Raw genomic sequence first — 19,728 nt, 5'->3', positions numbered from 1 at the left:
TGAAGCCCTATGAAAATAAGGTAGTAAGACATAGAGGTAAGATTAGGGAAAATCTACATAAACCTTATGAGAAATGGTATTGATATGTTTAACAAATCATGCAGATGCAGATTAAGTTAGAGAAGGGCAATTTCAGCTGTACAATAGTCTAAGGAATTGAATGAATACTTCCCTTATGAACTAAACAGGATTCAAAATGAAACTGTCTGCTATGTGGGTACAAATTATGCAGCTTAGAGCATCCCATATCATTTTTAAACCAATCATGGAGTGAAATTTATTCACTTGATTTCAAGATGCTTGGTGTTGGCAGACTACTTCTGCAAATGGGCAAAGTGCCCTTTAACAGATGGGCTAAAGCTCTGGACATGCCAGAAGATCAGTGTATGCATTAAGTTGGAATCCTGGACAGATTTCTCTCCAAGTCACAACAACAGCGTGCAAAGCCATTCGTTTATTGTTGTTGTTAAGTGCCACCAACTCAGTCTTGACTCACAGCAATGCTGTGTAGGATTTCCAAGAGTGGCTGGTAAGTTTGTACTCCCATCCTTGTGGTTAACAATCCAGTGCTAATCCTTCAGTGCCACACTAGGGCTCCATTTATTACTAGTAAAGTCAAATTATTTAACAATTTGCCATAAATAGCCCTCAGCAACTTTGGATTGGCATTCTCGAGTAGAAAGCAAACTTATACATGAAATTGTCTGTCAAACATGAGTGGTAAGCAGAAGGTCTGTGACAAGGCTGTGAGGCTGTCTGTGAAACAGTTTCCCTGAATCAGGGCAATCAATTCTTCCCCCCTGCTTCCCAAACAGACTCATCCACAAAGGCAAAACGAAAAGGGAATCCCAGACTAGTCTGAAAGACAAACAACATAGCCTATCAAGGGAGCAGCCATGACCACAAAGGATAAGGGAGGAAATTGTATTGCAATGATCTGCCCGAACTGGGAAACCAGTCATACCCTTCAATCTTATTGGACATTGTTCGGGCCAAGAACACATGCTTGCCCATTCCCATGGACTAGGGAGCTGACCAGGCCAAAGCAAGCTGAGTGGCTCCAGGTGTCACTGTAAGACTCTTTAAGAAAAGCCATGGAAAAAAAATAAAAACTATTTTTCTTGCTATTTAAAAATTTTTAGGAGTGACAGAGTCACAACAGTCAAGCAAATCAATAATCCAACTTTTAAATTCCTCTTTTACTAAATGTAATTAACATTGTAATATACCTTTTAAAAATGTGACCTGTCAAGAATAGGCCACAGTTAGCATATTTGAACCAGTTCACACCACAGAGAGCTAGAAGGCACACTGAGAAAGGTCTGAGATGAACATGAAAGGAATAAGGAAAACACTAGGAACTCACCTCAGGAAAGTAAAGACTATAAACAGGATGTGTTATCTTTGATTTGGTTTCTAGTAGAGCTCTCTCCTTGCGCTGTATACTCTGTTGTAATTCTTGCCATTCCTAGCAAAGAAAAATTTAAATATTTGAAATTAGGTAAGTTTTCAGTCACCTTTGGGAGTTCTCATCTTCTAACTCCCGACAGTGCTAGCCTAGTTAGCGTTAGAATGAATAGAATCCCACAGATCAGGTCATTTCCCTACTCAAAACTTACAAGGATTATTTTTAAACCTCAGTCTAACCCCATTAGCATGACTACTAGTCATTCAAGAGCTGGCTCTGGCCTACAACTCGTCTCCCCTGTTACTGCTATCCACTATGCATATTTTACCCCAGTCACTTCAAACTACTTACACCTCTCTGACCTCACCAGGCTGTTTTGCTCCTAAATCTGTTTGAACTTTTGTTTTTCCCGTTCTCTGCCTGGCAAATCCCTACTCACTCTTTTAGCACCAGCTAAAGTCTGAGAGACATGTGTTTGTTGTTGTTGCTAAGTGCTGTTGAGTTGATTCCGACCCATAGCAACCCTGTATAGGGTTTCCAAGGAGTAACTAGTGAGCTTGAACTGCCCACCTTGCAGTTCAAAAGGCTTTACAGTCTGGCACATTAACCCACAGTGCCACACCAGGAGTCCACACATGGCAGGACATGTGTAGAGTCTGGTATAAATGGCCCTCTATATCAGGACTGAGGTGTTCACTGCACCTGGTGTAAATGTATACATTCTAGTGCGTACTATATCGTTTATTCACAAGTCTGCCTTCCCCACTAGCCCAGAAACCAGTCAAGGGCAGAAAGGATTTCACAGTCTAACAGATAATTAGATAATTGCTGTATTATTGGTCACATGAAGAAATTAGCCTACTAAACTCTAACAGTCACTTTTACACAGACTCGAGAATATGCCAGCATGTTTCCCTAATTTCTCCATACATTTTAGTTTCTTGGCAATCAGTTAGACGCCTTGAAGTATACACACACAAAAGCCAAAGCCTAGCAACTACTAAAAAGAAAGCCATCCTTTTTTTTTCTAACCACTGCCAAGGGTGGGAGCACAATTTCTTTACATTTTATCTCTTTTGTCCTTTGCCCTTAACTGTTTCGTCTACTGGGCCTCTCCTTTTGCCTCAAAGGTTATCCGGGGCATCCTTCTTTCTCTGTCAAACTACAAGGGTTACTTTTAGATGAATAGCCAGTCAAATAGAACAACATCAATAAACAAGGAAATGGCTGATCGGTTTACGGTTCATTTACAGTAAGCCTCTCTAAGGACCATTATTTGTCTACCAAACAGTCTTCTCTATGCTATTGTTAAGTGCCGTGAAGTTGGCTTCAACTCATAGCGACCTGAAGCTGTAAATCTTTGCAAAATCCGAAAGCCTCATCTTTCTCCTGTGGACTGGCTGGTGGGCTCAAACCACTGACCTGTGGTTAGCAGTCTAGTGCTTGTCCTACAACACCACCACACTCTCTGCATTCTTCTCTATGCTGTTGCTAAATACTGATGAGGTCAGATCTGACTTAGAGCAACCCTGTATAGGATTTCAGAGGAACAGCTGGTGAGTTTGAACAACCAACCTTGCAGTAAAAACCAACCTTACAGTCTGGTGCTGTATCCTGCAGTGTTATATCAGGACTCTCCATTCTTCTCTATTTGTTTTGTTGACTGTTAAGTGCTGTCGAGTCGGTACCGACTCATAGAGACCCTGTATAGAGTTTCCAAGGAGCAGCTAGTGAGCTTGAACCACCGATCTTGCAATTCAAAGCAACCTTGAGTCCAGCGCATTAAACCCACAGAGCAACACCCGGACTCCTAAATATTTGTTTTTCCTTTAAACGATTTCTTGTCATAAGGTCATTAGTAATGTGTCTTTACCCTAAATGTCACTTGGAACCAGTTACCTATTTCACAACCTACCTTTCCTTATCATGTTTCCAGAATCATCTCTAACTCTGAGAAATCTCTTAGAGACAAAACTGACTTCACCTCAGACCCATGTCCTACACAGTTGACTTCCCCTCAGAACCAAGTTCTGTACAATTTAAGATTGAAGACATTTAGGATTTCTAATCCTTGTTAGAAACCATTTTTACTTATAGCCATTGTTGTTAAGTGCCTTTGAGTTGGTTCCGACTCACAGCAACACTTGGCAGGGTTTCCAAGGTGGTAAGTCTCTGCTGGAGGAGAAGCCTCATCTTTCTCCTTCGGAGCAGCTTGGTGGGCTCCAAGCTGACCTTGTGATTTGCAGTCCACTGCTTATCTCACAGAGCCACTGCACACCCATTTATAGCCCTACCACTTCTCAGAAACATTCTTTACAAAGTAATATGTCAAGAAGCATGATAAAACACAATAGTTTCTGGGTTGTTGTTTTTTTATGACAAACCAACAAACAAACAACTCAGACAGTCAGCAGAGGTCTAATTCAATTATTTAAGCCCTAACGCAAGTCTTACTGCTTCATCATCTTTGTTTTGTTTTTCATCTTGCTCTCTGTCAGAGTCTCTGTCACTGCCATCATCTTTTTCACTCTGAGAATCTCTATTGGTTTCTTCTTCTTCAGAATCACTGCCTTTGTCAGACATTTCTTCTTCATCTTCTTTTACTACAGCTTCCTAAAAGGAACAAGCAAACATAAAAAGTTCTAAATATCTTAATGAATATCTATCATTCTCAATCCCTGAAGCTAACTTACAATGACTGTAACTAAACTGGCTCAAGATTACAATTTCAATATTCATACTGGATTTCTTTTTATAAAAATTCTTATTTATAAAGATGTGTGCATCTGATTGAAGATATTAACATTTGTTGCTAGTCTGTTAATTACTATTGTGTTCATTCTTCACAATTTCCAAAAAAATAATTACTTTATTTCTATTTGCAAAGTATACTCACTACCACAATAGCCAAATAACTCATGTTTCAAAAACATCAATTATACAGTGTATTTTATTCGAAGAGGTAAAGTGGAAAGTTTATAGAAAAGCATTGCTTCAAGAGTTTGGTATTTTCTATAAGTGACAAAGTATACTGCAAAAGGAAAGTCACTATCTCAGGCAAAATACTCTTCCACCTCAGGAGGAAAAAGAAAAGTATCTTAAATACAAAGAAAGTGGAAGGAAAGTTGTAAATAAAGGCTAGAAAATCAATGACTAAGATATACAAAAGGAAAACTCAAACTAACCCAAAAGTTGGGTTATTGTAAAGATCAATAAAATTAATAAATCCCTACGCAAGACTGCTCAAAAGAAAAATAAAACACACACATAGAAATTACTGACATTAGGAATAAAAAAGGTATCACTATAGATCTAACAGACATAAAAAATAAAGAGAATGTTATGTATAATTTTATATCAATAAATTTAGTAACAGTGGAAATGAACAAATTCTATAGCTTATCAAAACTGATATAAGAAAACAGAAAATCTGAATATGTGTATATATCTGTAAGTAAATAATTACAATTAGTGCCAATTCATCAAGACTGCTTCAAACAAAGTCAATGTTGAGAGAGTATTTATATTTCTATACACAAGCAACAAAAATTGAAGATGTTTAGGATTAAATTTAGTAACAGATGTGCCATATTTCTATCACTGGAAATTATTATACTCCTGAGAAAAACTGCTTTTGTTGTTGTTAAGTGCCGTTGAGTTGTTTCCAACTCATAGTGACCCTGTATAGGGTTTCCAAGGAGAGGCTGGTGAGTTTGAACCACCATCTACAAAGTTCAAACAAAACTTGCAGTCCAGTGCTTAGATCCAATTAATGAAAATAAACCATGATGATGAATAGAAAGACTCAATAGTGTTAATATGTCAATTTGTTAATATGTCAATATCTCATATCAAACCACAGATTCAATTAAATGACAATTTAAATTCCAACAACTGTTTTTTGATGGAAACTGTTGAGCATATCTGGAAATGAAAAGGAAGTATAATATAGTCTAGACAATTTTGAAGATATAAAATAATATTCAACATTAGAAAATTAGTCAACAAAATACACTAAACAATAGAACAAAGGAAAAGAACCACATGATCATATCTATCCAAGGCAAAAAATTATTTGATAAAATCCAGCACTTCTTGATGAAAGCCCTTAGGATGAGTGGACTAGAAGGGAAATACTTCAAAATGATTCAGTATATATATGAAAAGCCAACAGCCATCATTATACTTAGTGGAGAAAGATTGATAGCTTTCCCCTTGAAATCAGGAACAAGACAAGGGTGCCCATCCTCATCATTTCTATTTAATAGTGTATTAGAAGTCCTAACCAGAACAATAAAAAATGAAATAAAATACAACCAGATTGGGAAAACAGTAAAATTATCTCTATTTGTAGATGACATAATCCTAAATAAAGAAAATTCCAGAGTCCACAAGAAAACTTCTACAACTAACAGAGAAATTTAGCAACATTGTAAGGGTATAAGCCTAACAAACAAAAATCAGTTGGGTTTCTAAATACTAACAATGAGAACTGTGGAAGGAAATTTAGGGAAACAATCTCGTATCGTTTGTAAAAGAGCATACAAAATGTTCACAAGAGGCCTTTTTCTCTAATTTGGTTGAAAATTTTTTAATCCATCAATATAATTCACCACATTAAAAGAAACGTGAGAGAAAGAGAGAGAGACAGAGAGAGAGGCAGCAAGATGGCAGACTACGCAGAAACACTACAGGGACCCTCTGCAACAGAGATACACAAAACCAAATGAAACAGATACACATGATAATCCTGGAACTCTGGGCTTCAGATGATGGGATAGAGAACTGGACTGAACTGGAAGATTAATAGATGTAGCCAAAAAAAAAACAAAGACAACTGGTGACCTGAACTGGTGGATCAGACTCAGCAAATCTATCTTAAACTTTCATGAGAGGCTTTAGAGTAGAGACAAGACAAAGTCTTGGTGATCCAGAGTCATACTGGTGACTTGAGATGACTATGATTGTTTTTCTTGTTCCCCACACTGCTATGGTGGCCAGACACATGACTGGCCCCCACCTGCAGCAAAGCTCCCAGAGGCTGAAGCTCTCCAGGCAGTTGGAGCTGCATGGAGGTAAGCTTGCACATATCGGCAAAAACTAAAAATCAAAATGTCTATCAATCACAAAACAATTACATCGTGATATATTCATAGAACAGAATACTGCACATAAAAAAATAATGTTACACAAAATACAGATAAATGTGACAGACATAATGTTCAGCAAATGCAGCCAGACACAAAATTATTCCATTTATATGAAGTTTAAGATAGGTACAAGTAATCTAAGACAATGTGTTTGAACAGCAGTTGGGTACAAGGGCGAGGGATGGAGGGGTATGGGCTGGAAAGGGGCACAATAGAGCTTTCTAGTGTGCTGGTAATATTTTACATATTGACCTGGGTACTATGAGTACATAATATGTAAAACTTTAGGAGCTTAGTGTACACATGAAGACTGCATTTTAGTATATGCATGTTGTATCTTAATAAAAATAATGATAAGAATAAACTTACACTTCCTACCATTCCATTGGCCTGCTTTTGTTTCTGTTGCTTTGACTGTGGTAATGGCACAGGTGTAGGTTTCTTTTTTAAAGGCTTCTTTTTTTTGGATTTAGCCGTTTTCTTGGGTCCTTTACTCTTCTGCTGCCATCCTCCTTTTGTCCTGCTCTTGCTAGCATCACCCTGCTGGCAATCACAATTCACACACACTTACAAGTCATAGCAATAGGCTCATGTAGAAGCCCTACATAGCTCTTAGATGGAAATGGCAACACTGAATGTTTTCATAAACTGAATTACTCACCCACAGCAACCAAAGTCAATCAAAGAACTAAACAAAGCATTTCTTTCACTAGGAACACAGGTAAGAGAATTCAAATTATTACCCCATCTTCTGCTGGCTGTTCCTCTGCTGCACAGATGGACTGCTCCTTTTCAAATACTTCCTAAGAGTAGTAAAAACAAAAATATGAATTCTGTCAAGCTATATTCATCTTTCAGATCTCTGGTAGCGTAGTGGTTACGAATCGGGCTGCTAACCTCAAGGTCGGCACTTCGAAACTACCAGCCGTTCCACAGGAGAAAGATTAGGCTTTCTGTACCTGTAAAGATTTATAGCCTTGGAAACCCTGTACAAGTTCGCTATGAGTATGAACCGACTCCACATCACATAACCACCACCAACAACACTTTTATTAAACTGGCTATAATTGAGAAGAGAAAAAAGACTTTATGCAATTACTAATGGGTGAATATGTACAAATCCAGGTAGTTACTATCTGAAACATCCCATACCAGTCTTGAAATTTACATATATAATACTGTTGTTAATGTAAATTTTAATTATTGTTGTTAAGTGCCATCGAGTCGGTTATGACTCATAGTGAACCTGTATAAGATTTGCAAGGAGCAGATGGTAAATTTGAACCATCCACCTTGTGGTTCAAATTCTGATTATAATGTTATTTTTATAGTTTAAAATTTCACTTTTATTTTAATAGTAATTAAAATAAACTTAGCTAAAGTACTAGACAGTCTATATTAATGAGCGACAATCATACCAGTTGCCATATAATCATACTATGGAAGATGGGTGAGAGAAGGAGTCCATGATAAAACACCATGCTAACTAACTCTATGGGATTATATGCAATAGGATTATAAAAGGATGAGCTTACAAATATTATCTCCAAGTGGTAGGATTCTATGTGATTTTAATTCTTTTTATACTTTTCTACACAGCATGAACTGCTCATAGCATCAGAAAAAAGGCTTTTTTCATTATTATTTTTAAATAAAAGGGATAACTTCACTAATGAATTAACTAAAAGGTGATGAAATTCTCAGTATTAACAGATAACTAATGACCATATAAGGAGCTCTGGTAGTGTAGTGGTTATGAATTGGGCTGCGAACCGCAAGGTCAGCAGTTTGAAACTACCAGCTGTTCCATGGGAGAACGATGAGGCTTTCTGCTCCCGTAAAGATTTACAGCCTTGGAAACCCTGTACTGGGTCACTATGAGTCGGAACCGACTCCACGGCACATAACATAAATGGCCATATAGCTCTGTAAAATGTAAGAACTAATTAAACTAAGTAACTAATTCCTAACTATTATAAGGAGCTCTGGTAGCGTAGTGGTTACAAATCGGGCTGCGAACTGCAAGGCCAGCAGTTCGAAACTACCAGCTGTTCCGTGGGAGAAAGATGAGGCTTTCTGCTCCCGTACTCGACAGCATTTAACAACAAGAACAACTATTATAAGAAAATCATTATATAAAGGATTAACCTATTTGAGAAAATACATACAAAAAACATTGGCTACCCAAAATGAGGGGCTACAAAGGCCAGAAGTGACTGGCTTACAAGTTTTCAAGAGAGAACCTAGATACAAAGGGCATGAAGGTAGAATCTCCACACTGAGTAGTCTGGAGACTACTGTCTAGGCGGAGCTGATGAAATGAAATGCAGATGGGTCTCTTGTGATACAATAGTGAATAATTGTTATCAGGACCGATTGTGAGGGTTGGAAATGTAAAGGTAGACGTTTTATTGCAAGGAGGGGAGTGAATAACTTTCCAGTCTAGGAGCGGAGGTACCTAGGACCATTAACGGAGAAGAGAAGAGTGAGGGACCCTACCCAGAGAAGCAGTGATGCCTGAGATGGAGGCAGAGATGATGACGTGGAGAGATGGAGCAGTTGGGGACTTTAGATCCAGAAAGGGAGAGTGATTGTGTGCTGAAGACTGGGGGGAGGGTGTGGAGGGCAGGCCTGCAGGGTATACCCTTTGGTTGGTTGAAGATGCATGGAGGGGATTGTAACCACGGCAAAAGAATGAATGTAAAACTAATGTTCTCCCATGTAAACTATCACATAACTCACAATAAAACATTTAAAATCCTTCACACATAACTTTTGAAAGCATAAAAATGCATGCATAATGAACTACTTACTGCCATTGTTTGCCTTGTCAATTTAACCAGCACTGTCACGAGGGATCCTACTGTAATATTGTTGCTGTCTTCATCATCCAGTACTATAAAAGGAGCAGAGAAGAGAATAAAACTCATGTCCAAGTCAAAGTGAACAGCAAAAATTAATTTACTCAAACCAATTTGTTCTTTAGTGTATCAAACATATTATATTGTAAACTGGGTGATAGTGTGCCATCAAGTCAGTTCTGACTCATAGTGACTCTGTATACGGTTTCTGAGGCTATAAATCTTGATGAGAGCAGAAAGCCTCATCTTTCAGTCTCATCTTTCTCCCAGAGAGAGGCTGATGGATTTGTAATATTAACCTTTTGGTTAGCAGTCCACTATGCTACCACAGTTCCTGTAAATTCACTCAATAAAAAACTATTAACTTCATTAGACTCTCAGGAGATGCCTTTAGCATAGAATTTGCTTAATTCTTAAAACAACTCTATAAAATAGTATTATTTCTACTTTAAAGAAGAAACTGAGATTAAGAAATCCAGTAAAACAGCCAAGGTCACATGAATGCTGTATTGGCACAGCTTTCAAATTCAGGTCTTTTCAAACAAAGTACAATGTGAGTACCACTTTATCACAGCTCTCTCTCCTAGTGACCTAAAACTACTGTTCTGTCACTCTGCTATATTGTACAAAACTTATATTCACAAGATTTTATATGTATGACCAATGCCTGGTAGAATCAAATAATGAAAACTAACATTCTAACCCACATTAAAGACACTTATTTTTTCAAAAGCAAGAACATCAATATATTCTCTTAAAAACTCTTATTTTTTTTTTTTTTTTTTGCAATTGTTATTAAGTGTCATAGAGTTGATTCTGACTCACAGTGACCCTATATAAGATTTCCAAGGAATGGGTGATGAGTTTGAACCACTGACCTTGAGGTTCAAACTGACCTTACGGCCAAGTGGTTTATCCCACAGCGTCACACCAGGAATCCTTTCCTGCCGTCGCCCTCCCTCCCCCAAATAAATGGTGCCAAATACAATACTATTGTTAAGTACCACCAAGTTGGTTCCAACTCAGAGCAACACTGTATAGGGTTTCCCAGACAGCAAATCTTTGCGGGAGCAGAAAGCATCATCCTCTTATGGACTAGTAGTACCAGAACCAACCTTGTGGTTTGCAATCCAGTACTTATCCTACAAGCTACCATGCTCTAAATATAATATATAGTCTTGCAATTATCTCATTTTCTAATACTATATTTGCTACACACACACACACCCTAAACAAGGTCTAATAATAAAGCAACACATTTTTAAATACATCTCCTGTACATATTAATTTTGTTCCTACAGATGCTATCTATAATAGTTTTTCTTTAGTTTGTATATTTATCTACAGGCTATTATAAGTTTATGGTATTTATTTTACACAGATTTAGGTTAGTATCTTAGATTTTACTACCATACCACCATTTGGAAGAGAATGATCCCACACAACCTATGGCTGCCATCTCCATTACTGGCTAGGAGAAGCAGCACCTGGTCATCAACACAGGGTATTCCTACTTCACCCTGGAATATCCCATTACATCAAATGAAATCTGGTTTACATATTCATCAACACCACAAAATTATATTATGGGAGTATACTATGTGTCACTGTTAACCTGTTGTTTCATACTTAAAAGTGAAGAAAAGGCCTACAGGAGGTTCTCTATTGCCTAGAGCAATGTGGGCAAGGGCACACCATGTCCAGCACTGCAGCATGTGGATGTCCCTTTCCTGATTCTATAATTCTTCTACTTCCTCCATTAGCAATACCACTTATGTTACACTTAAGACAGCACTGTAAAAATCCAACAAACTGCTCTGTATTAGCTGCTGCTGGAAAGTTTCCTAGCAGCAAGACTCTTACCATTGCTTCTTATAATAAAATGTCTTTTGACATTCATTTTCTAGGGAACATGCACTTTTTTCAATCCTTGATTATATCAGAGAGTATTTCTAAATCTGAAACTAGATTTTTATGTTTACAGGGAGCTTCAGATCAAACCAGTTTGGTCCCAAATACAAATTTTAGATTGTAGTTTTTAAACTTCATAAAAACTCCCCAACTCCCTAACAAATTGGTCCATATCTTCTCTGAATGTATCTTACATTCCAATTCCAGCCCATTGAGACCAGAATCTATGGTTTGCTTTCCTTTTCCAAACAACCCAGTTTTTAGGAATCATTATCTCTTAAATTCTCATTAAAATGTAAACTCAAGAAGAATTTGTTTTATTCACTAAGAACAGTGCATGCACAAAATTAGTCTGGTGGGGCAAATAAATGGCCCAGTATTTGTGTTATTCACCTAGTTTATAATACAATGCTCATGTCCTATTTCTCACGAGCAGTCAACTAAACTATAAATCCTTAAATCCTTTAAAAACAGAAACCATTGCTAAAGTATCTCTGTATTCTTGGTACCCACAATTATGTTCTCACAACAGTAATCAAGAAAGTCTATTAGTAAGTCAGGACAATGTAGAATGTAAGAATGGAGATAATCACTAATTCAATCACCATTCTTGTTGTGGTCATTGTTAAATGCCCTCATGTTGGTTCCGACTCAAAGCAACCCTGTATAGAATTTCCGAGGAGCAGCTGGTGGATTTGAACTGCTGACCTTGTGGTTCGCAGTCCAGTTCTGATCCTACAGAGCCAGATCGGAGGTACTATTATTCAGCTATTAAGATGGGAACTCAGAACAATTATGGAGGTACAAAAATTATCTCTCTTTTTAAAATTCTTTCTTTATTCCTGTAAGCAGATATAAAGATAGAGGTGAGGCAAGAAAAATACATAAGATGTATGGCAGGAAACAGGGTGATTTTCAAGGCTTAATTAACAAACAAACAAAAAAAAAAAAAAAAAAAAAAAGATTTTTCTAATTTCAAAACTAAACAGTATGTCTTAATACTATTATTTAGAAATTTTAATGTTAAGTATTCCTAAAAACTAAAGCATTTCTTTCACCCTAATAATAGATATTCTTCATTATACCTATAAATATCTTTTGTTCTTGGAAATATTTATGAATTTCTGAAAGGTGAACTATAGAATAAACTTATATCCATGAATAATAAAAGCTGAACTATGATAGTGCTCTCAAAACTATTAAGTATACATCATTTTTCATCATAGTAGTAAGTAAAAATCTACAGTTCTGCAAAGTCTAATGATAAGTTATGGAATTAAAAGAAATTTGAGAATGTGAAGTTAAATTAATAAGAACCATCTATCAAAAGGGAAGTAATGGGTATATATTCACAAGAACTACGAGCCAGGACACAAGTAGATATGTGCACACCAATGAAACACACAGCACTATTCATAATAGCAAAAAAATGAAGACAGCTTAAGTGCTTAACAATGTAATACAATGCAACCTTGAAGAATGAGAATGAATTTGCAAAACACATAACATGGATGAACCTTGAAGACATTATGCTAAGTGGAATTAGTCAATCACAAAAGGGCAAATATTGTATAAGATCACTATTGTAAAAGGTAAGAAAAGGCTTTCATACTCAAACATTCTTTAATGGTGGGAGGGAGGGAGGGGAGAGTAATCAATTCACTGGGTTGAGGGTAGATGCATGTTAGCTTGGGTGATAGGGAGGGTAATATACAAGGAGGGAAAGGGCACAAGAAGAGGGAGTTTGGCAGATGAACAATGAAAACAGGGGAAGACTTTGAGAGGTAAGCATGGGTTAAATGGAAGAGGGGTACATAGTGATTTATACACAACCTTGAAACAACAGTGTTCTGTGAGTAGATAGATGGACTGAAGCATAGGTTGAATAGACAAAGGAGGGGGAAATGTTTTTATGTTTGATTGTCTTGTAGATATTGGTTTCCCCCACCTAGTACTGTAAATAGACATTTATGTGAGATCAAAATGAATATTGGGAAATATGACAGAAAGCTTGTAAGCTCGCTTTTAGCCTGTAACTTATTGGATTTGCTAAAAGGGGAGTTAGAATTTGTCCAGGGAAATAAGCTTCTTATTAAGCCTTTGTAGAGTGTGGGCCAACAGTGGAATCTTGAGCCCCTCCCAGAACCTTCTGAGTTAGGACATTCCTACTTGAAATGACATGCTGACCAACCGAGAGCTGCTGGGATAACAGAAGATGCTTACTGAAAGAAAAATGTGCAGGAAAAATGTGAACTGTTCTACTGTTTGAATTTCAAACAAGCTGTTGCTTTGAAGGCATTAAAGAAAAAAGTCAGCCTATCATGGAAAACCCGTTTCTAGGACTGAAACTTAAAGGGAACCTGAGAACAGTGTAGTATGCTCACTGGCAATCACCTGGGTCTACTTGTTAGTAGAAGTGGGGAAAACACTACAATTTGGTGCATTAGACTTTTACTTATAAATGTGGTGTCTCAAAATTCCAATTGGAATGGAAGGACTCTTCATATCAAGGAATAAGCATGCTTGCTCAGTGTACTGGGGTGATTTGTTGCTATTATTGTCACTAAGTGCTACTGAACTGATTCAGACTCATAGTGACCCTGCAGAGGGTTTCTGAGGAAGCTGGTGGGTCTGAACTTCCAACCTTGACAGGGATGAGAAATTTACACACTGGCTATCAAAAATGGGGGTGGGGGAGGGAGAAGATAGCTACAAAGGCATGAATGGAGTCCTGGTATGTCACTGTGGGTTAATGTGCTAGACTGAAAAGTCAATATGAACTACAAGGTCAGCGGTTCAAACTCACCAGCCACTCCTCAGAAACCCTATACAGGGTTGCTATGGGTCAGAACCCACTCAACGGCACTTAACAACAATAAAGACATGAAGTGGCTGGCTTAGAAAATTTCATGAGTGTGTTTCGTTTCAAAGTAAGGGAGGTAAAGTAGAATCCCCATTGAAGAGTTACCCTCTTTCTCCAGATGGATCTGATGAAAGAGGAGGGGGGATGATGGTGATAGGAGTTTATGACTCAATTGTGAGTGTTAGCAGGATTAATTGTGATTGTCACAACTGTAATTATTGAAGATGTGTAACTAAGAGGAGGGAGTAGGTAATCTGTCATTTCAGGAACAGATAATCCCAGGACCATCAAGAAGGAAGAGCATGAGTGGAGCTTGAGATCCTACCAAGAAAAGTAGCAACAGCAGAGATAATGGCAGAGGCGATGGCATGGAGAGACAGAACAACTGCGGGCTCTAGGCCCATGGATGGAGAAAGGCTGTGTGCCCGCAGGCAGGAGATAGGCTGACAGAATTTGCCCATTGGGCATTTAAATAAATATATACATGTATATATATTTTCTAAGTGTACATCGAATATTTTTGCTTTATTCATTTGTAAAATATAAAATGCAAATGGGAACCACAGGACGGAAGCAGGATAGCTGTTGTTGCAGGAAGAAGACTATAATAACTGAGAAGAAACAAAGAGTATAATTTGCTGAATGTAAAGCTGCTGAGCTTATCTGTAAACTTTCACCCAATTCACAATAAAAAATTGTTGTTTTTTTTTTTTAAAAAAAGGGAAGCAACATTCAACACAGAAATCTTCCACTTACCCTGTGATTTTATGTCCATAGTCACATGTGGAAAACTCCCAAGTACAGCCATCACTTCTTCATATTTTTCATCTTCAAGGAAATGCAACAGATTGTGACGATCTGATTCTTTTAAACTCACCAAATCCTGGATAGTTTTAATTTTGTACTGAATGAAAAGAGAAGGAACATAGACTTCTAATTCATTAAGCTTCATATGAGGAAAAACATTAGCATGTTGACTAAAACAAAATTCATCCAACTTTCAGAAAAAGTTATGACATATACATTTAAAAGCAAAAATACAACTTGCTGTTCATGCTACTGACTCTCATTTTAAAACTTAAGAAGCACCCATTCTTTGAGTGAGACTGAGTTAGAAAGTATTCCATCATCATTCCTGATTTTTAGCTTTGCTTGGTTTTATTTTTTGCTTGAACAGTTTTTAAGGGATTTTATTTAGAATACTAATCAAATTTTAATGAGATGCTTATTGACATTAACGACAATCATGTTGTTGCTGTTTTTAGGTGCCATCAAGTTGGTTCCAACTCACAGTGACCTTATGTACAACAGAATGAAGCTCTGCCTGGTCTTATGTCATCCTCACAATTGTAGATACAATTGAGGCCATGGCTGCTGCCACTGAGCCAATCCATCTTATTGGAGGGCTTCCTCTTTTAATCTCACCTACCCTGACAAATCGGGCTGCTAACCTCAAGGTTGGCAGTTTGAAACTACCAGGCGTTCCACAGGAGAAAGATGAGGCTTTCTGCTCCCGTAAAGATTTACAGCCTCGGAAACCCTGCGCGGGGTCACTATGAGTCAGAACCGAGTCCACGGTATTTAACAACAACAACCACTTCATCAAGTATAACGTCCTCCTGGGACTGGTCCCTCCTGATAATATGTCCAAAGTATGAGGGACCAAGTCTGGCCATCCTGGCTTCTAAGGAACATTCTAGCTGTACTTCGTCCAACAAAGATCTGTTTGTATTTCTGGCAGCCCATGGTACTTTCAATACTCTTCTACAACACCATTAACTCAAATGCTTCAACTTTCACATACATATGAAGTGACGAAAAGCACCATGGCTTGGATTAGGTGCACCTTAGTCTGCAAACTGACATCTCTGCTCTTGAACATGTTAAAGAAGTCTGTGCTGCAGACTTGCCTAGTGCAATATGTTGTTTGGTTTCTTGACTGTTATTTCCATGAGTGTTGACTGTTGATATAAGCAAAATGAAGTCTTTGACAATTTCAATCTTTTCTCCATTAAACATGATGTTATTTATTGGTCCATTTGCAAGGATTTTCGCTTTCTTTACAATGAGGTACAACCAATACTGAAGTCTTTGATCTTGATCAGTAAGTATTTTAAGTCCTCTTCGCTTTCAGCAAGCAAGGTTGTATCATCTGCATATTTCAGGTTGTTAATGAGTCTTCCTTCGATCTTGATTCCGCATTCTCCTTCATATAATTCAGTTTCTTGGATTATTTTCTCAGCATACTGAATAAGTAGGATGAGAGAATATAACCCTCAAATACATCTTTCTTGATTTTTAAACCATTCAGTATCCCCTTGTCCTGTTTTAACAACTGCTTCTTGGTCTATGTACAGGTTCCTCATAAGCACAATCAAGTGTTCTGGGATACCCATTATTTGCAATGTTATCCACAGCTTGTCATAACTAGTATAGTGAAAAGCCTTTGCATACTCAATAAAGCATAAGTAAACATCTTTCTGGTATTCTCTGCTTTCAGGCAAGATCCATGTGACATCACAATCTCTTACAAATCCAGCTTGAGTTTCTGGCAGTTCCTTGTCAATTGTACTATTATAGTTATTTTAAAATTATCTTCATCAAAATTTTACTTGCATGTGACATTAATGATATTGTTTAGTCATATAGTTTCTAACTTAACTTACAGCATGCTTAATAGTTTTCTTTTAAAATTGAACCATTTTTGCATTCCTACAGTAAATCAAGAGTAGAAGAATTTTCTTAATAAACATCTATATGAAATGTCTTGGTCTAGAGATTTTGCTTTCTCCATGGTGCTCTTAAGATTTGCCTCACAATCCTTTTTCTTCAAAAATGAAGAGAATGAAGCATTTTCCTAACTTCTGTGTTCTGAAATGTGTCATAAAAAGGACATATGGGGACTTGGTTCTTGATTATTTTTTCATTATCTTCCTAGATAATGAAAGTTAGGGAAAAAATAAATTTTTCTAGTTTCCTACTTTGTTATATAGTCAGTTTCTATAATTTTTACTTTTTCTGACTGGTGTGGCACTGTAGGATAAGCCCTGTACCGCAAAGTAGATTTGAATGACAGGGTCAGTAGTTCAAACTCAGCAGCTGCTCCTCAGAAACCCTATACAGGGTCACTGTGAGTCAGACCCGACTCTACAGCACTTAACAACAACAATACCATTAACTTTTTCATAATTCCAATTCCAATTGTACATAATGTCACTACATTTATTAAATCTACTACAGTTTATTAAATCTACTTCTAATTGCAATATTTCTTTTCTTGAACACATATGCCAGACATTTGATCTATTTTAGATTAAAATTACCTCTTTTAAACTCATTTCCTATATATATCCTAATTCAAACAATTTATGCTCTCTATTCTCTAAAATGTTCATCTTCAACATTCCCTTAATACTTTTTGCTTTATTTAAAAAGTAGACTTAAGTGCTCCACTGTTTATTTTCTATTTTAATAATAAAAGTTAGAATTTACGTATGAATTTACCTCCAAGTACAGTTACACTCTTAAGATGTTAAGATGCAATATTCTCATTTCTGCTGTTTTCTAAATATGTTGTTGTTGCTGCTAAGTGCCACTGAGTCAGTTCTGACTCATAGCAACCCTGTAAAGGGTTTACAAGATGCAGCTGGTGGGTTTCAACCACCAACCTTGTGGTTCACAATCCAGTGCTTATCTTACAGCACCACATCAAGAGTCCCTTCTAAATATAACTGTTGTTAATTGCCTTCATGGTAATTTCAACTCATAACAACCCTGTGCAGGATTTCTGAGGAGCAGCTGGTGGGTTAGAACTGCCAACTATATAGCTCACAGTCCAGTGCTTATCCTACAGCACCACACCTGTCTGCTTTGCAATAAGGCCCACCATGGCTAAACAGTAACATAGGAGAATGTTCTTTAATTTCCAGGTGTTTGGTGCTAGTCATTTATTATTTAGCTTTCTCTGTGATTAGATAATGAGGCATGTGTAATTCCTATATTTGGATTCTGAGATTTTAATGATGGTCTGATATATGAACAGATTTATAAAGGCACCATGATTAGTTGAAAGGACAGAGAAATATGACAGAAACATCTAATATACATTTAATTCTATCCTGTTATAATGTCAAACCCAGTGTCCATCTTCTCCTACTAGAATTATATTTTCATTCGATTTCTCCATATATTTAAGTTTTTCATGTATACATATTTCTGCTATGACTTACAGTTCATTATCACATATTTCTATTGAATATACTTTATAAGTCATAATTATCTAGGAAAAGTACTGGAATGCTAACCACAAGGTCTGCTCCCATAATGATTTACAGCTTCAGAATCCCTACTAAGGCACTCTATGAGTCTAAACTGGCTTGACAGCACCTAACAACAACAAATCTATTATTTACTGAATGCTTCAATGTTTTTGCTCATACTCATCCAATAAATCTTTATTTTTAACATGAGAATAAGTTCAATGAAGATAACACAGTGCATTTTTACTTAGTATATTTATGCTTGGTAACATCATATAAGGGATTAAATTAAGCATTAACTCTAAAAACAGTAAAATCATTGAGTAGTAAAATATTACAAAACAGCTACATAATCAAGAATTTTCCATTTTAGTGGAAAGCACCAGAGAATTTTAGAATGTTTAAGATATTCTAAATCGACAAAATTCATAGAAACTATTTCTAAAGAAATTTTCTCTCATGTTATCTTTATACCATGATAATAAGCTAAAAATTAACATTAAAGTAGCAAAGTGATACCTTTTTATGATTAGAAACCCGTCTAAGATTGTCTTCTTCAATGTGAGGGAGCTGAAGAAGGGGAGACTTAAACTGCTGAAGGCCTTGAACAGCCATCTGGGAAAGCTTCATGCAGTTTTCTAGGGATGCCAAAGTTGGAGCACGAAACTCCCTTTCTTAGAAAGAACAGAAACAAACAGAAAACACAGGGCTGGATTTTTACATGTTTAAGATATCCCACTTATCACAAAATCAAGATTCATGCTAACATTCTTACTTAACAGCTTAAATGTTAAAATTCACAGTGTTGATTCCCCTTTAAAAGTTACCAGATAAGATACGAAAATACTAAAACCATACCAGTTTGGTCAAATGTACATTATCCAATGACAATCAACGATTTGACAGAAAAATTATTTGCATCACTTCCAGTAACAGCACATTATCAGGAGGTATCAGTATAGAGAATGTACTGACACTATGCCCAAATCTACATCATTCATAACAACAAACTACAACAACTACCTCATTTTTAAGGTCTCCCTATCCCATTACTGACTACAAATCCCTCATTCTTTTCCTTTCACTAAAATGTACACCATCATTCCATCAATTAAAGAACTGTTTAAAACTCACTCTTGGGGAACAAACAAGATGGCGGATCGGATGGAAGTGCAGTAAAGGAGCTCCGCCAACAACAACACAGAATACCCGACAAAGCAGGCTCAGGGGCTGGTCCCAGAACTCTGAACCACATATAAAGGAATACTTAGAAGGT

At 36.9% G+C, this 19,728-nt stretch overlaps 1 protein-coding gene across 1 annotated transcript in view; it reads right to left on the bottom strand.

Annotated features, from left to right (window-relative positions):
- Positions 1-19,728, bottom strand: part of SEC63 (SEC63 homolog (S. cerevisiae)) — a 107,762-nt gene that overhangs the window by 10,987 nt on the left and 77,047 nt on the right. Inside the window, exons 12-18 of the mRNA XM_006839953.1 lie at positions 18,972-19,126; positions 14,950-15,097; positions 9,372-9,454; positions 7,302-7,361; positions 6,928-7,101; positions 3,863-4,021; positions 1,367-1,468 (exon numbers count right to left, since the gene is read on the bottom strand). Coding sequence (XP_006840016.1) covers positions 1,367-1,468; positions 3,863-4,021; positions 6,928-7,101; positions 7,302-7,361; positions 9,372-9,454; positions 14,950-15,097; positions 18,972-19,126 — 881 coding nt within the window. The remainder of the gene's footprint in view (positions 1-1,366; positions 1,469-3,862; positions 4,022-6,927; positions 7,102-7,301; positions 7,362-9,371; positions 9,455-14,949; positions 15,098-18,971; positions 19,127-19,728) is intronic.

Source organism: Chrysochloris asiatica, unplaced genomic scaffold (assembly GCF_000296735.1).
Source record: "Chrysochloris asiatica unplaced genomic scaffold, ChrAsi1.0 scaffold00027, whole genome shotgun sequence".
In the NCBI taxonomy this organism is placed as follows: Eukaryota; Metazoa; Chordata; class Mammalia; order Afrosoricida; family Chrysochloridae; genus Chrysochloris; species Chrysochloris asiatica.
The sequence above is the reverse complement of the archived record's forward strand: the minus strand, read 5'-3'. Positions and strand labels throughout refer to the sequence as shown.